At 36.5% G+C, this 16,090-nt stretch overlaps 1 protein-coding gene across 2 annotated transcripts in view; it reads right to left on the minus strand.

The window, feature by feature from the left end:
- The window catches only part of DMXL1 (Dmx like 1), a 159,531-nt gene that overhangs the window by 53,360 nt on the left and 90,081 nt on the right, over positions 1-16,090 (minus strand). For both annotated transcript variants that reach the window (XM_049771388.1, XM_049771387.1), the window contains exons 29-33: positions 10,253-10,428; positions 8,113-8,249; positions 7,849-7,934; positions 5,357-5,558; positions 4,311-4,428 (exon numbers count right to left, since the gene is read on the minus strand). In XM_049771388.1, coding sequence (XP_049627345.1) covers positions 4,311-4,428; positions 5,357-5,558; positions 7,849-7,934; positions 8,113-8,249; positions 10,253-10,428 — 719 coding nt within the window. The remainder of the gene's footprint in view (positions 1-4,310; positions 4,429-5,356; positions 5,559-7,848; positions 7,935-8,112; positions 8,250-10,252; positions 10,429-16,090) is intronic.

Raw genomic sequence — 16,090 nt, forward strand, 5'->3', positions numbered from 1 at the left:
GTTCTATGATCAGAAATCGCTCCTGGCAGGCTCAGGGGACCATATGGGATACCGGGATTCAACCGATGACCTTCTGCATGAAAGGCAAGCGCCTTACCTCCATGCTATCTCCCTGGCCCCAAAATGTCACTTTCTTTAGGAGTATCACTTGTCAAGGATTAAATAAGTGAAATCTACTGTTCGAACATTGTTTTACTGATACAAAACTAAAATTCATAGAAGAAAGCTTAGCAATAGTTACAATTACCATATACATATTCACTTTCTCTCTCTCTCTCTCTCTCTCTCTCTCTCTCTCTCTCTCTCTCTCTCTCTCTCTCTCTCTCTCTCTCTCTCTCTCTCTCTTTCTTTCTTTTTTTTTTTTTTGGTTTTTGGCCACACCCAGCGGTGCTCAGGGGTGACTCCTGGCTGTCTGCTCAGAAATAGCTCCGAACCCACCACCTTTGGTCCTGGATTGGCTGCTTGCAAGGCAAACGCCACTGTGCTATCTCTCCGGTCCCTACGTATTCACTTTCTAATAATTTATTACAATAACAAAGTAACTTCACAGTTCTAAGTTTGTCAAAAAAGTACTTAAGAAAAAAGGGTGAAACTACACCAATTAAGAAGGTATATTTACACTTATTTACCTGCTATCTTTTTTATGTACCTTTTTATGTATCTTTATGTTCGTTCGTTTGTTTATTTACTTATTTATTTTTGGGTTTTGGGTCACACCTGGCAGAGCTCAGGGGTTATTCCTGGCTTTATGCTCAGAAAGCGCTCCTGGCAGGCTCAGGGGACCATATGAGATGCTGGGATTCAAACCGCCATCCTTCTGCTTCTAAGGCAAAAGCTTTACCGCTGTGCTATCTCTCTGGCCCCCTCTTTATGTTCATTTATTTCTTAATTGATTCAATGCTGATTCAGATAGATAACTAGTAGTATAATTTTTTGAGAAGTATTTCATTTCACAGCTGCATTAAATAAATATAAAAGCATTTTTAATTTAATTTTTTGTTTTTTTTTTTTGTTTGTTTGTTTTAGTTTTTTGGACCAGACCTGACTCGGGCTACTTCTGGCTCTGTGCTCCGAAATCACACCTGTCAGGCTTGGGGGACCATATGAGACACTGGCGACTGAACCTGGAGTAGCCACATGCAAGGCAAAAGCCCGAAACATTGTGCTATCACTCTGGTCCCAAGCATTTTAATGTAAGTATTTATGTAAGTATTTTATGTATTTATCAAATAGAAAAACATTTTAAATGATTTTGTACTTAAAAATTAATGTCAAATATGTAACATCATTTGTAAGGCAATTCTCTAATTGCCAAAGTAATAAAAAGTACAGTAAACATCCTTTTGTTACTGAACAATATCATATGTTCTATATGTTCCTATCAGAATACTTTAATTATTATTTAAAAAATAAGTAAACTTATTCGAAAGAGATATTTTAAATAAAAGATAAAAAATAATAGACAATGCCTAATAAAAACCAACCTGTAGATCTGACAATAGAACTTGGGTCAACCAAAGATAGAAAGAAAAGAAGGGGAAAGTCTTAAGGATTGTGGTAGGGAGTTTTTAGGAGTGGTAAGCAAGATTATGTATCTATTAACTGTATCTGTAAAATCTATAAAAAAAAAATGCAGTCCTGGGCTGGAGCGATAGCACAGTGGGTAGGGCATTTGCCTTGCGCAATGTCAATCTGGGTTCAATCCCTGCCTTCTCATATGGTCCCTGAAGCCTGTTTTGGGCAATTTCTGAGTGCAGAGTAAGGAGTAACCTAAGTGCCTCTGGGTGTGATCCCAAAACAAACAAAAAAATCACATCCATAAATTAATGCTAATGCAATAAATTAATGCTTTAAAATCATTAGTATAGGGCCCGGAGAGATAGCACAGCGGCCTTTGCTTTGCAAGCAGCCGATCCAGGACCTAAGGTGGTTGGTTCGAATCCCAGTGTCCCATATGGTCCCCCGTGCCTGCCAGGAGCTATTTCTGAGCAGACAGCCAGGAGTCACCCTTGAGCAACGCCGGGTGTGACCCAAAAACTAAAAAAAAAAAAAAAAAAAAAAAAAATCATTAGTATATAATCAGACAAACAGATATTATTTTCTATTCAGAACGTAGCTTTTAAAAAGATGGTTGTGATTCCATCAGGGATAACGTAACTGAATGTGAAGTCATTTAAATACACTTATAATTTATTATCATAAAGTATCACTGTTTTATGTACTTGTAATATCTAGGTTTGTATAGAATTTCTTGAATAGAAAAGAGATTATTGTGGAAGAGTTGAAGAAGACCTCATCTAAACATTCAATTTTAATTTTATTTATTCAAAAATTTGCTTGAATGATTTCAATAATTTAAATCGCAAACAGGACATAACTTATCAAAGATAAACAAAAATCTGTATGCTATTTCTTCTATTACATGCCTAAACTATGTTAAAGTTCAGATGTCAAAATTCTTCTATGTTGGGGCCGGAGAAATAACACAGTGGTAGGGCATTTGCCTTGTACTCGAATCCCAGCATCCCATATGGTACCTGCCAGAAGCCATTTCAGAGCGAGAGCCAGGAGTAACCCCTGAATGACACTGGGTGTGGCCCCCCCCAAAAAAAAACAAAAAAAGTTCTTCTAAGTTAATATGAATACTCTTTTGTTTCCTGGTTTCCTAATTCAAGTATTTTCATAAACTAGCAAATAAAAAATAATAGTTCATTTGGTAATTTCTTAAAAATTCAAATGCTTGAGGCCAGAATGATAGTACAGTGGGTAGGGCACTTGTCTTGCACATACCTGAACTAAGTTTAATCCTTGGCATCTCATAGGATACCTGGCCCAGACCCAAGCCCACCAGGAGTGATCCCAGAGCTCAGAACCAGAAGTAAGCTCTGAGCATGGCTGGGTGTGGCCTCCCAAACCAAAACCAATAGCAACAAAAAAGATCTACAGAATACCTGCCAATCTTGTGCTTTTATCTCTTTTTTTAAAGCACATTAGGAGACTAATCTCCATTCTCTTTGGTGGGGGAAGAGTGGGAAACATTTGCCCAGGAGGCCTGAAGTCCCTCCTTACAATTCTCAGCCATCCAGGCTGGTGGTTCAATGCAATGATTCAAATATGCAGTGTTAGAAATTGGCCTGACAGTGCACAGTATAGTGATTCTTATAGAGAATCATTTAGAGATCATTCAAATAGAGATCCATTTATGTATTGCTGGAGAAAGAACTGGGAGTTGGCTGCAGTCAGGAAAGCACCTTAACCACTGTACTGTCTGGGCTCATCAAGTCCATATTTGGGGGTGGGGGGGGGCAGCATAGCCGGTGACGGTCAGGGATTACTCCTGGCTACGCGCTCAGAAATCGCTCCTGGCTTGGGGTACCCTATAGGACACTGGGGATCAAATGGAGGTCTGTCCTGGGTCAGCTGCATGTAAGGCAAATGCCTTACCACTGCGCTATTGCTCCAGCCCAAATCCATCTTTTAATAGCAAAGTTGTCTAAATTAAAAAAGCACTATATTAATTTAAATTAAGGTACTACTTCTCTATCTTACCAAACATACTAAATAACTGTTACGATGACAATGTCAAGATACAATAAGTACAGTATAATTTTAAATTATCCAATTTCATTAAACATAATATAAACATAAACATATATAATGTTGCTATATAAAAGTAAAATTCAAATGAAAACTTTTTTTGTCACCTGATGTCATTATCACCATTAAAGTGATAATGGCAATTTAAGAGCATAGAGACAAAATAACCTTAATTCAAAATTACCTTTTTTGAGAGGAAAAAGCCAGATGAAACTGAAATAGTTACTTGAAGTTAAATAGATTTAGGAAAATATTGAACATCTACTGTCATTTTTTAACATATCTTTATTTAAACACCTTGATTACAAATATGATTATAGTTGGGTTTCAGTCATATAAAGAAAACCCCTCTTCACCAGTGCAACAGTCCTATCCCCAATGTCCCAAATCTCCCTTTTCCTCACCCCTTCCCCACCTATACTCGAGATAGGCTTTCTACTTCCCTCATTCTAACTGCACTCACCACTCTTTGTGGTGAGTTTCATATCGTGAGCAGGACCTTTCCTCCCTCATCTCTTTTGTCTCTAGGAATCATTGCAAAAAAGTTTTTTATTTTTCTTAAAGCCCATAGATGAGTGAGACTATTTTGTGTCTAATTTTTCTATGTGTTAACTGCAAATATATCTGATAGAAAAACAAAAATTTAAAAACCTGTAAAATGCAAATTGCTTGTGGTTATGTAAAATCTTTAATAATAAAATGGCAAAACAAACCTCATTTAAACATCTTTTCTTTGTGAATATATTTCTGATAAATGTTTCCTGAACTTCTTCCTGCTTTACCAAATACTGCCAAAGTCTCTTCACAGACAGTGCCAAATAGTGTTTGGATCTAAGAGAAATCGAGCATACATAATTCATTACATTATAATATTTGTTCTTTGAGGTTCCTGATTAATTTGAACACATTTCCCTATAAAATTGAACAAAAATATTTATAGTAATTCAAACAGAATCAGACTATATCATTTAGAGCAGAAAATCCCAAACTTATTTGGCCTATTAACCTATTTTCAGAAAAGAAAAAAAAAAATCACTCAGTTACCCCTCATTCCACCCCAAAATTTATATTATTTTAATGAAAAAGCAAAAAGTACCGAGCAATTATACCAAATGGAAGAAAATTTATGCACAGACTACATCAGATACAGAATTCAGATATAAAAGTATATAAAACACTTACAAAATCAACAATAACAAAAAAACTAGTAATTCCAACAAAAAGACCAAAAATAATCAGTACTGGAAGGGACAGCTTAAACAAGGAGCTCTCATTTACTGTTGGTAGGAATGATGTCTAATTTGTCCTCTATGAAAAATACTATGGAAATTTCTCAGGAAAGAATAGAATTTCCACGTAATTCAATGATAAATATTCATATTGAAAAGATATATAAATGCCTCTATTTGCTAGAGCACTTAGGACATGGAACTAGCCAAATGTCCAAATACAGATGAATAGCTTAAATTGTGCTATATACATACCAATGAAATACTAAGCAGTCCTAAGAAAAAATAAAATCATGCAGTTGGCATCAACTTGGATTGAATGGAGGATGTCATGATAAGCAAAATAAGAAAAAAGGAAGACAATTATATATTACATCCATCTGTGGCATATAGAGAAATAAAACAACAAAATGGAAGATATAAACAATAGAAAACCCATGGCCCTAGATTTCATAATAGAAAACAATGAAAAACAAAATGCTGGCTTAAAGAAACTCAAACTATGAAAGAGTCTAAATAGAAAAACCCACTTGAAAGGAGTGTTTGTAGGTTCTAGCAAAGCTTTATGGCGAAGAATAGCAGGACCTGCAGACACACTTTCTTCAGAGGTATGACTTGAAATATAGTTTTGAGGTGGCCCACCATGGATTTCAAGACGCCTAAGAAGAACTTGTTCCCAACACTGAAGAGTTTTTAGAACTGCATGACAAAGTGGTGAACTGACTGGAAGCTCTGAAAGGGAAAAATAAAATTGACCCACATTTTTTTACAGTAAAATGCAACAAAATTAGATTACCATATCAGAGCAAATGAGTGACAAAATAATAGTGAATTTTGGCAAAGATGTATTAGAAAGGTGGAGGGGAATCAAAGGTTAAAGTAAGTATATCATTAATCTGGATAGCATATTTGAACATGATTAGATCTAAGATAACAACATAAAGTAATTTAAGTCAAAATTAGTACAATAGCTTACAGGAAGCTTAATAATTGGCCTTGACTATATTGAGAAAAGTTTCTTATATTCCCATCTTGTTGAGAATTTTTCATCAAGAATGGGTGTTAGACCTTATCAAATGCTTTATCTGCATCTAGTTGATACGATCATGTGGTTTTAAGTTAGTGCTGCATCTATTACGACTTTTGATTATTTTTTGAAAATGTATTTTCCCTCAGTTCCCTTTTGATGCTGTTGCTCATGTTGTGACAATGTGGGTCATACATCCAGCTGTGGTACTTACACATTTTTGGCTGTGGTTTTCTCTCAAGGTTGAGGTTTTGCACAATCTAATTGTACACATGCTAGCCAAGGACATACTTTTTGGCCATGGCACAGGTAGTTTTTGAGTTGTGATCAATGCATGTGTATGTGTGTGGGGGAGAGGACCGGGCGACACACCATACACACTTTGGGTGTGTACGAGGCTATGGAGTGGCCTAATACCACTTGCAGCTCTAGGAATCACAGACAGCAAAGGTGCACATATGGCACATCACAAATCTGCCTGTGATAAGCTGGCAAAATAAGTATTTTAACTCACTACACATTCCTTTAAGCCCTGGTTTTGACTTTTTGACTATTTCACCTGAAAACTACATGCGGATACTATAAAAATATGTCTGGGAAAATTACTTTATATTTTCGTATCAGCTCAACTTCTTTATAGTATAACAAAAATTTATTCAGAAAATTAAAGCAATATGCAAAACTTCAAAAGAAGTTACAGAATACTTATCAGGAAACCCATCTCTGTCCAGTTTCATAATCCATATACCTAACTTTTGATCCCACTTTGAACTTCTAGCTATTCTTTTCATTTTTTTTTTGTTTTGTTTTGTTTTGTTTTGCTTTTTTTTGGTTTTTGGGCCACACCCGGCATTGCTCAGGGGTTACTCCTGGCTGTCTGCTCAGAAATAGCTCCTAGCAGGCATGGGGGACCATATGGGACACCGGGATTCAAACCAACCATCTTGGGTCCTGGATCTGCTGCTTGCAAGGCAAACGCTGCTGTGCTATCTCTCTGGTCCCTATTCTTTTGTTTCTTATGTATAAAAATGTAAGTAACATAACTAAATTGTGAATTCTTCATTCTTTAATTTTAGAAATGATCTGCTGATTTACCACTATGGAATATAAGGATAGAATTCTATTTTATTACTTTCATTTTATCACAGTATATAATAATTTTACTAAACTAATACTTCAGTATTTGTTTATTTTATCAAATGCATATAAAATTAGGTGACCATATTGTCTCTTTCCTGCTGAATCTTTTCTGCCTTCTGTTAATCAAGGAATTTGTCCTCTCAGAGAACTCTGACTATATGTTCAGTACTACAAAATACCTATGAACTCAGCAAGCAAGAACTCCATACAGCTGATTGAATCAGTTAATATATCCTAATTTCTTTTGCATTTTACTTTTTTTGTTGTTTTGTTTTTGGTTTTTGGGCCACACCTGGCGGTGCTCAGGGGTTACTACTGGCTGTCTGCTCAGAAATAGCTCCTGGCAGGCACGGGGACCATATGGGACACCGGGATTCGAACCAATCACCTTTGGTCCTGGATTGGCTGCTTGCAAGGCAAACACAGCTGTGCTATCTCTCCGGGCCCTGCATTTTACTTTTTTATTTAAAATAATTTTGATTGAGATTTTGTGTCAATAACAGCTTCTTAGAGCTATTGAGATAATACACTAGGTTAGGTGTTTGCCTAACGTAGCTGACCCAAATTCAATCCTTGACATCCCAAATAGAGTATTTCCAGGAGTAATTCCTGAGTGTAGAGCCAGGAGTACTTCCTGAGTATCACCAAGTGTGGCCAAACAAACAAACAAAAATGTTTCTCACATACATCATATTCCCTGGTTTTAATAACATTTTTCTCTGAGAACCTAACAATATAAGACATGTACAGATAAAATAGCAAAGATACTTTAATAATAGGAAGTTAAATTTCAGATAAAAATATAAAATAGCAATTCAAAAGCCAGATAAGTCAACATCGTTAGCTACTTATTACCTGCAAGGTCATGACCTGCAAAGGGATAGAAAGTCTTCAAATTACTGAGCACCAACTGCACCATTGCCAATCGCATCAATGACCAACTAAAAATAAAGCGAGAAGAGGTCTGTTAAAAATGTGTTACAAACTTAGGACAGTAACAATTTCAATGACAGAAATGAGTTATAATTCATATTTTGACAAATTATAAATTTGTCATTTATCATTAAAATATTACGTACACAGAATTATAAAAAAGGCTTAAAGCTAAATATTCCATACCTATATGAATTTGAGTTAGAATGTTCTTGGAGATGAAAATCTGAAGTTAAAACATCCTCCTCCTCCTCCTCCTCATCACTTTCCAGACTCTCCTCTGAATCATATTCTGCTCTACTTTGTGATGGGGGTAGAAAAGGCTAAAATAAAATGTTAACGAATTTGTCATTCAATTATCTGACAACACATTCAATGGACATCTATGTTTCTAATATAACTGAACACAATTCCCCTTTATTTTTATCCATTTAACAAAAATTTTATTAAGGATTCACAATGGCCCAAAAAGTAAATGGGGGCCAGAGCGATAGTACAGTGGTTAGGGTATTGGCCTTGCAGGTTCAACCCCTGGTATCCCATATGGTTCCCTGAACCTGCCAGGAGTAATTTCTGAGTGCAGAGTCAGGAGTAACCTCTGAGCACCACTGGGTGCTCAAAAAAGTAAATATGACAATTAAAAAAACAGTTTTTATTTGTTACTTAAGAAAGACATACGATTCTTGACCAAATATATATGAACAAAGGGATTTGGATAGTGGTCTTAGAAGTTGGGTATAGGAATGAACTGGTCTTAAAAATAAATCCATAGGAGTGATAGCAATATTAGGCAACATATAAAGACAAGTAAACATAGTATTTTTGTAGAGCTAGGTATCATTGTGTATTGTCTTTCTGGGACTACCACAGCAGAATGCAGAGTGGAAGTCTTAAATAGCAAAAACTCATTTTTGCTTAGTTCTGGAGACGAAAAGTCTAATATGAAGGTGTTTAGAAGTTTACTTTTCCTTTATTTCTCTCCTGAACTTGACGCTCACCATACGCCCCCATGTCCTCACATTCTATTTTCTGGGTGTGTTATCGCCTTGTATCTGTTTTTGTAATCTAAGTTCTGCTTCTTGTAGGGACATCAGTAAGATTAGATTAGGGTCCACTCACCTGACCTCATTTAACTTTAACTACTTTAAATATTCTATCCCTGGGGATGGAGAGAGATGCCTAGTAAGTAGGGTATTTGCCATGAACAAGCTGACTCAGGTTCGATCCCAGGCATCACATATGGAAATATGACAGAATTTTTAGGACTTATGCAGACACTGTTCTCAAAGAACTTATAATCAGTGGAAAAATAGGCAAATTAGGAGAAAATCAAATAAAACTTTTTTTATTTATTTGAGAGGGCCACACCTGGCTGTGTTCATGCTTAACCTGATAGTAACTACTGGCAGGCTCAGGAGACCATATGGAATTCCAGGGATCAAAAGTGGGTTTGCCATGTCTAAGTCAATTCCTTACCTTTTGTACCTCTGCTCCAATGCCAAAGAAAACTTACTGTGCTCTAAAGTAGTAAAAAGGCAGTCAAGACAGTGAGTATTAAAAAGAATGGAGATGACCTGATCATCAATATCTCTGAAAAATACCATTTATGTGAGGCTTAGAGGAAAGGATGTCAGAAAGGAAGATGTTCTAGTCAGTAGAAGTAGAATATACAAAAGCTTTACTATGGAAAAAGTTGGAATAAAAAAAAAAAGGGATTTACTGAATTCTACCTAAATAAGAAGAAAAATGTTGAGGGAAATGTTGAAGAAAACAGCAGATGGTCGATCAGGTAAAATTTGTGCAACTAATAGTGTAATGGAAAGTCAGTAGGAAAATGTTTGGAAGCACTTAACAATTACACTTAAAATTTTTTTTAATTCCAGGGTCAGAGCAACAGTATTTGCCTTGCAAATAGCCAACTCAGGCTCAATCCTTTCTTTATATTTCATGTGGTCCACAAGCCCACCAGGAATAATTCCTGATAGCAGAGCTAGGAGTAAGCTTGAGCACAAGGTATGACCCGGCATGCACACAGCTCATGTTTTAAAATTTAGGCACCGGAGAGATGCCTAACAGTGGTTAGGGTACTTGCTTACACACAACCCACTTGAATTTGATAACTGGTATCTCTTAAGGACTGCTGTAAACTGGCACTAAGGATCTCTGGGCACAGTGCCAGGAATAAGCCCTGACCACTACCATGTGTGGGACCAAAACAAAACACACACATACACACACCACAAGAAATAACCAAAAAAAAAACACAAAACCTCATTCTAATTACATTTGACTATATAAATATTAATCTTGATAGTAAATGTATTACCTTGGCTATGAAATAATCCCAGATACTCAGCTCAGGTGGGATGAATTTCTCTTTGACTGGAAGTGATTCCTGGTTTACCAATGGTAAGGAAGAGGTCTGTGGAGCAGATTCTCTGCAAGACATTTTTGATGACCTGAAACGTTTGTTCTGTTTCTCTTCTTCCACTAGTGAAGAAACTATCAGAACAAAACACAGTATTAAAATACAAAATATAGTTGAACTGATTTCACCTAATTTTACATAAACTCAAAGGTGAACTAAAAGTATGTAGTTACACAAAACGGAGGCTATTATCATCATAACAAGAAAGTGGGTAAAGGAAGTAAAATAAAAAGTCTTTTAAAGCAATACATGCTTTAAGCTCAATTTGTTCCTCATGCTCTGGTGACTTATCTATTGTACTATTTAAGTAACAAGATATTATTTGCCTATTTGAGTGCACAATGTAGCTGAGAATATGATAGAACATTTCTGCATCTTTTTTTTTTGGGGGGGGGCATACCTGGTGATGCTCAGGGGTTTACTCCTGGCTATGCACTCAAAAATTGCTCCTGGCTTGAGGGATCACATGGGATGCCAGGGGATCGAACTGTGGTCTGTCCTAGGCTAATGTGCTACCACTCCGGTCTCTTCTGCATCTTTTTATATATTTTAAAAATTTTATGGGGAGATATAATTTGCTAAATAAGAATAACAATTCACTTATGGGAATATTCAGTAATCACTTGGCCTTTTAAATATGCATACTTATTTCATAAGAAGAATTAATTAAAAAAATATAACACCTAAACCATTGAAATGATTCAAATTTTTAGATGAACTTTCTTGTGAAGGTAGTAACAAAGAAGAAATGGTCATTTTTACAGTTTTTTAAGTCCTAAACATTTAATATCAAGTCAGTATACTTAGAATAGGAAGGGAAATAGCACAGAATAAACAATTTACAACTATTTAAACAACAGTAAGCCATTAAAGGTATATCCCAATAGAGAATCAATAATCTTTCAGATAAAGGCATGGTTTAATTGACAAATGTTCCACATTGAGATATGTTGGAATTGGTTCTAATATTCTCTTCTATTAGTTCCAGTAGGAACTTACTTACCTTTCATAGATGCAAATATTGGAGCTGTAAATAAACTTTAATATTTTTTTAAGTTACTCAGCTTGCATCAACAGCATGCACATGCATTTTATCAAGCTAGGCCAAGCTGAATTTAACAGTATAAGTTTGATACTTCAGAAAAATTCAGATGTATCAAATTTGTACCCTAAGGCATTGCTAAAAAGTATTATAACTGGGGCCAGGGACATAGCTCACAGAGGTGGAACACAAGCCTAGCATTTACAGGACCCTGAGTTTAATCCCCAGCATAACCGTATGGCTTCTTAGATATCTACAGTGCAAAAGATGATATAGATAGATTTCAAAAACTTCAACAAAGACTAAAACATGAGATCAGAAAAGCAGATAAGTATTTCTTAATCACCATATAATAAAAAATTCCAAGAAAATAATCTGTTTGTTTATGTGTTAGTGAAACTATGCAGATTTTATAAAGATTGACTTCATGGTCTCTTAGGGCTAACCCCTTGCACAGAATCTTTTACCTGCTTCAATGAAAATGAAGCCAAAATTATCTTTTGCTTTAGAGGGCAACTCTTAATGGTGCTCATGGGCTTACTTCTGACTCTGGGCTTGGAGATCATTTCAAGCAGAACTTAAGGAAACCTATGGGTACTGGGGACCACAAAACAAGCACCTTATCTGTTGTGCTATCTCTCTGCCCCCCCCAAATTATCTTATTAGAAAGTAATAATCCATTTCAAAATAGCAAGTAGAGTGCTAATGTAGTAAGTATTCAAAATGACTGGAGAATAAATGCATTACAACTTCTACTTAGGTTTGTTTGTTTGGTTTTTGGGTCATATCCAGAAATGCTCAGGGATTCAGGCTCTGTATTCAGGAGTCATTCTGCTGAGCTTGGAAACCAAATGGGATGAGGGGATAAACCAGAAGTGCTCTACCCACTCTATCTCTCCAGCCCTAGATTTGTTATCTAACAAATAAAAAAGCTAAGAGGAGTAAAGGAGTAAAGAGAGAGAAAGAGAGAGTGAGATAAACAAAGGGAGAGAGAAAGGGAGAAAAAAAGAAAGAGAAAATAGCAAAGTGAAAAGTTGAGGGAAAAATAAAAGGATTGTATATGGGAAGGTAAAAGGCACCAGGAGAAAGGAGAGAAATGGGCAGAGGAAGCAGAGAAAGATGGGGAAAAAGAAACAAAATATACCTTGTTTTTGTTTCTGGCCCACACCCGTTGATGGTCAGGCTTACTCCTGGCTATATGCTCAGAAATCGGTCCTGGCTTGGGGAGACCATATGGAGCGCTGGGGGAATGCTGGGGGATCTCCGGGAGAATGAACCACGGTCCATCCTAGGCTAGTGCTTGCAAGGCAGACTCCCTACCTCTAGCGCCACCACGCTGGCCCTATACTGTGTTTTATGTCTAACCCAATAATACATAAATATACATTTATCAGGAGTTTGTTTGAGCATAATTCATAAACTGTATTATATAATAAAAATCTGGTGATAAACTCTCTTAGAGTACTAATTTTCAATTACCCTGTAGGTCACAAAAGGGTTCTGTCTGTAAGATGTCAGATTAAACATAACACTCAAAGAATAAATACACACACACACATACATACACACACACAATTCAGCAATAAGTAGAACAGAAATCCTGTCACGTTTTATAACATGAATAAATATTAAGGCAAACGAAGTAAGTCACAAAAAGATAAATATATCAAAACATGAGAGCAAAACAATAAATGACAGCTATAAAGGGGTAAAAGTTGTGGAAGGGGAGTTATTCATTGTATGGATGTAAAAAGCTTTGCAAATTAGGAAAATGAAAATATTCTGGTAATTTCTTGAATAATGTCAATGTACTTAAAATATACAAATGATTAATATTACAAAGATATTTCTACGAGTTTACTAAAATAGAAAACTGGGATAGGAAAAAGATTACAGCAATTTTGCTGCAATTAGGATGGTTAGAAACATTAGAAAATGCTGCCAAAAAAGAAAATTACAGACGAATATCCCTGATGAATGCTGATGCAAAGATCTCAACAAAATCCTGGCAAATAGGATCCAATGCATCATCAAGAAGATCATACACTACGACCAAGTAGGTTTCATCTCAGGAATGCAAGGATGGTTTAACATCTGTAAATCTATCAACATCATACACAACATCAACAACAAGAAAAATAAATTTCACATGATCATATCAATAGACACAGAGAAAGCATTTAATAAGGTCCAACACCCATTCTTGATCAAAACTCTCAGTAAGATGGGAATGGAAGGAACCTTTCTCAATATAGTTGAAGCCATCTACCACAAGCCAATGGCAAATATTATCCTTAATGGAGAAAAACTAAAAGCCTTTCCTCTAAATTCTGGTACAAGACTGGCTGTCCGTTCTCACCACTCCTCTTCAACACAGTACTGGAAGTTCTTGCTATAGCGATCAGGCAAGAAAAAGATATCAAGGGCATCCAGATAGGAAAGGAAGAAGTCAAGCTCTCATTGTTTGCAGACGACATGATACTATACTTAGAAAACCCTAAAGACTACCAAAAAGCTCCTAGAAACAATAGATTCATATAGCAAGGTGGCAGGCCACAAAATCAACCTACATAAATCAATGGCCTTTTTATACCCCAATAATGATAGGAAAGAGATGGACGTCAAGAAGGCAATCCCATTCACATTAGTGCCACACAAACTCAAATATCTTGGAGTCAACTTGACCAAAGACGTGAAGGACGTATAAAAAGAAAACTGTAAAGCCCTGCTCCAAGAAATAAGAGGACACACGGAAATGGAAACACATACCCTGCTCATGGATTGGCAGAATTAACATCATTAAAATGGCCATACTCCCCAAAGAATTGTACAGATTTAATGCGATCCCTCTAAAGATACCCACGACATTCTTCAAAGAAGTGGATCAAACACTTATGAAGTTCATCTGGAACAATAAACACCCCTGAGTAGCTAAAGCACTCCTAGGGAAAAGGAAAATGGGAGGCATTACTTTCCCCAACTTTAAACTGTACTACAAAGCAATAGTTATCAAAACAGCATGGTATTAGAATAAAGACAGACCCTCAGATCAGTGGAATAGGCTTGAGTTCTCAGACAATGTTCTCCAGATATACAATCACCTAATTTTTGATAAAGGAGCAAGAAATCCTAAGTGGAGCAGGGAAAAACCTCTTCAACAAGTGGTGCTGGCAGAGCTGGTTAGCCACTTGCAAAAAAGCGAGCATAGACCTTCAGTTAACATCATGTACGAAGGTAAAATCCAAATGGATTAAAGACCTTGTTATCAGACCTGATACCATTAAGGTATATAGAACAACATGTAGGTAAAACACTCTATGACATTGAGACAAAGGCATCTTCAAGAAGGAAACTGCACTTTCCAAACAAGTGGAAACAGAAATCAAGAGATGGGAATACATTAAACTGAGAAGCTTCTGCACCTCAAAGGAAATAGTGCCCAGCATACAAGAGCGACCCACCATGTGGAAGAAACTATTCACCCAATACCCATCAGATAAGGGGCTAATATCCAAAATATACAGGGCACTGACAGAACTTTATAAGAAAAAAACATCTAATCCCATCAAAAAATGAGGAGAAGAAATGAACAGACACTTTGATAAAAAAGAAATACAAATGGCCAAAAGGCACATGAAAAATGCTCCACATCACTAATCATCACGAAGATGCGAGTCAAAACAACGATGAGATACCATCTCACACCACAGAGATTGGCGCACATCACAAAGAATGAGAGGGATGTGGAGAGAAAGGAACTCTTATCCACTGCTGTGAGAATGCCGTTTAGTCCAACCTCTATGGAAGGCGATATGGAGATTCCTCCAAGAACTAGAAATTGAGCTCCCATTCGACCCAGCTATTCCACTTCTAGGGATATACCCTAGGAACACAAGAATACAATACAAAAACCCCTTCCTCACACCTATATTTATTGCAGCACTATTCACAATAGCCAGGCTCTGGAAACAACCAAGATGCCCTTCAACAGACAAATTACTAAAAAAACTGTGGTACATATACACAATGGAATATTATGCAGTTGTCAGGAGAGATGAAGTCATGAAATTTTCCTATACATGGATGTACATGGAATCTATCATGCTGAGTGAAATAAGTCAGAGAGAGAGAAAAAGAAAGATGCAGAATAGTCTCACTGATCTATGGGTTTTAAGAACAATAAAAGTCATTTTTGCAACAATCCTCAGAGACAATGAGAGGAGGGCTGGAACTTCCAGCTCATTCCATGAAGCTCACCACAAAGAGTGGTGAGTGAAGTTATAGAAATAACTACACTAATAACTACCATAATCATGTGGATGAATGAAGGAATTGGAAAGCCTGTCTGGAGTACAGGTGGGGGTGGGGTGGATGGAAGGAGATTTGGGACATTGGTGGTGGGAATGTTGCAAAAAAAAAAAAAAAAGAGAAACATTAGAAAATAGGGTATGACTGAGCTTATTTACATTCTTGAAATTTAGTTGTCATCAGGTTTTATAGTGAAAGATATCTAAAAATTTAAGCATATCTGTTTCTTCTTTTTTGGGTTTGGGGGTGGGGTGACACATGGCAGTGCTCAGAGGACCAGGGATTGAACCTGGTTCACCCACATTCAAGAGGAGGGTGCTACCCACTGTAACTATCACTTAGGTCCCCTAATTTTTTTCTTTTATTTTCTAAGTTAGTTCCCACTA

Source organism: Suncus etruscus, chromosome 4, assembly GCF_024139225.1.
Source record: "Suncus etruscus isolate mSunEtr1 chromosome 4, mSunEtr1.pri.cur, whole genome shotgun sequence".
Classification (NCBI taxonomy): Eukaryota; Metazoa; Chordata; class Mammalia; order Eulipotyphla; family Soricidae; genus Suncus; species Suncus etruscus.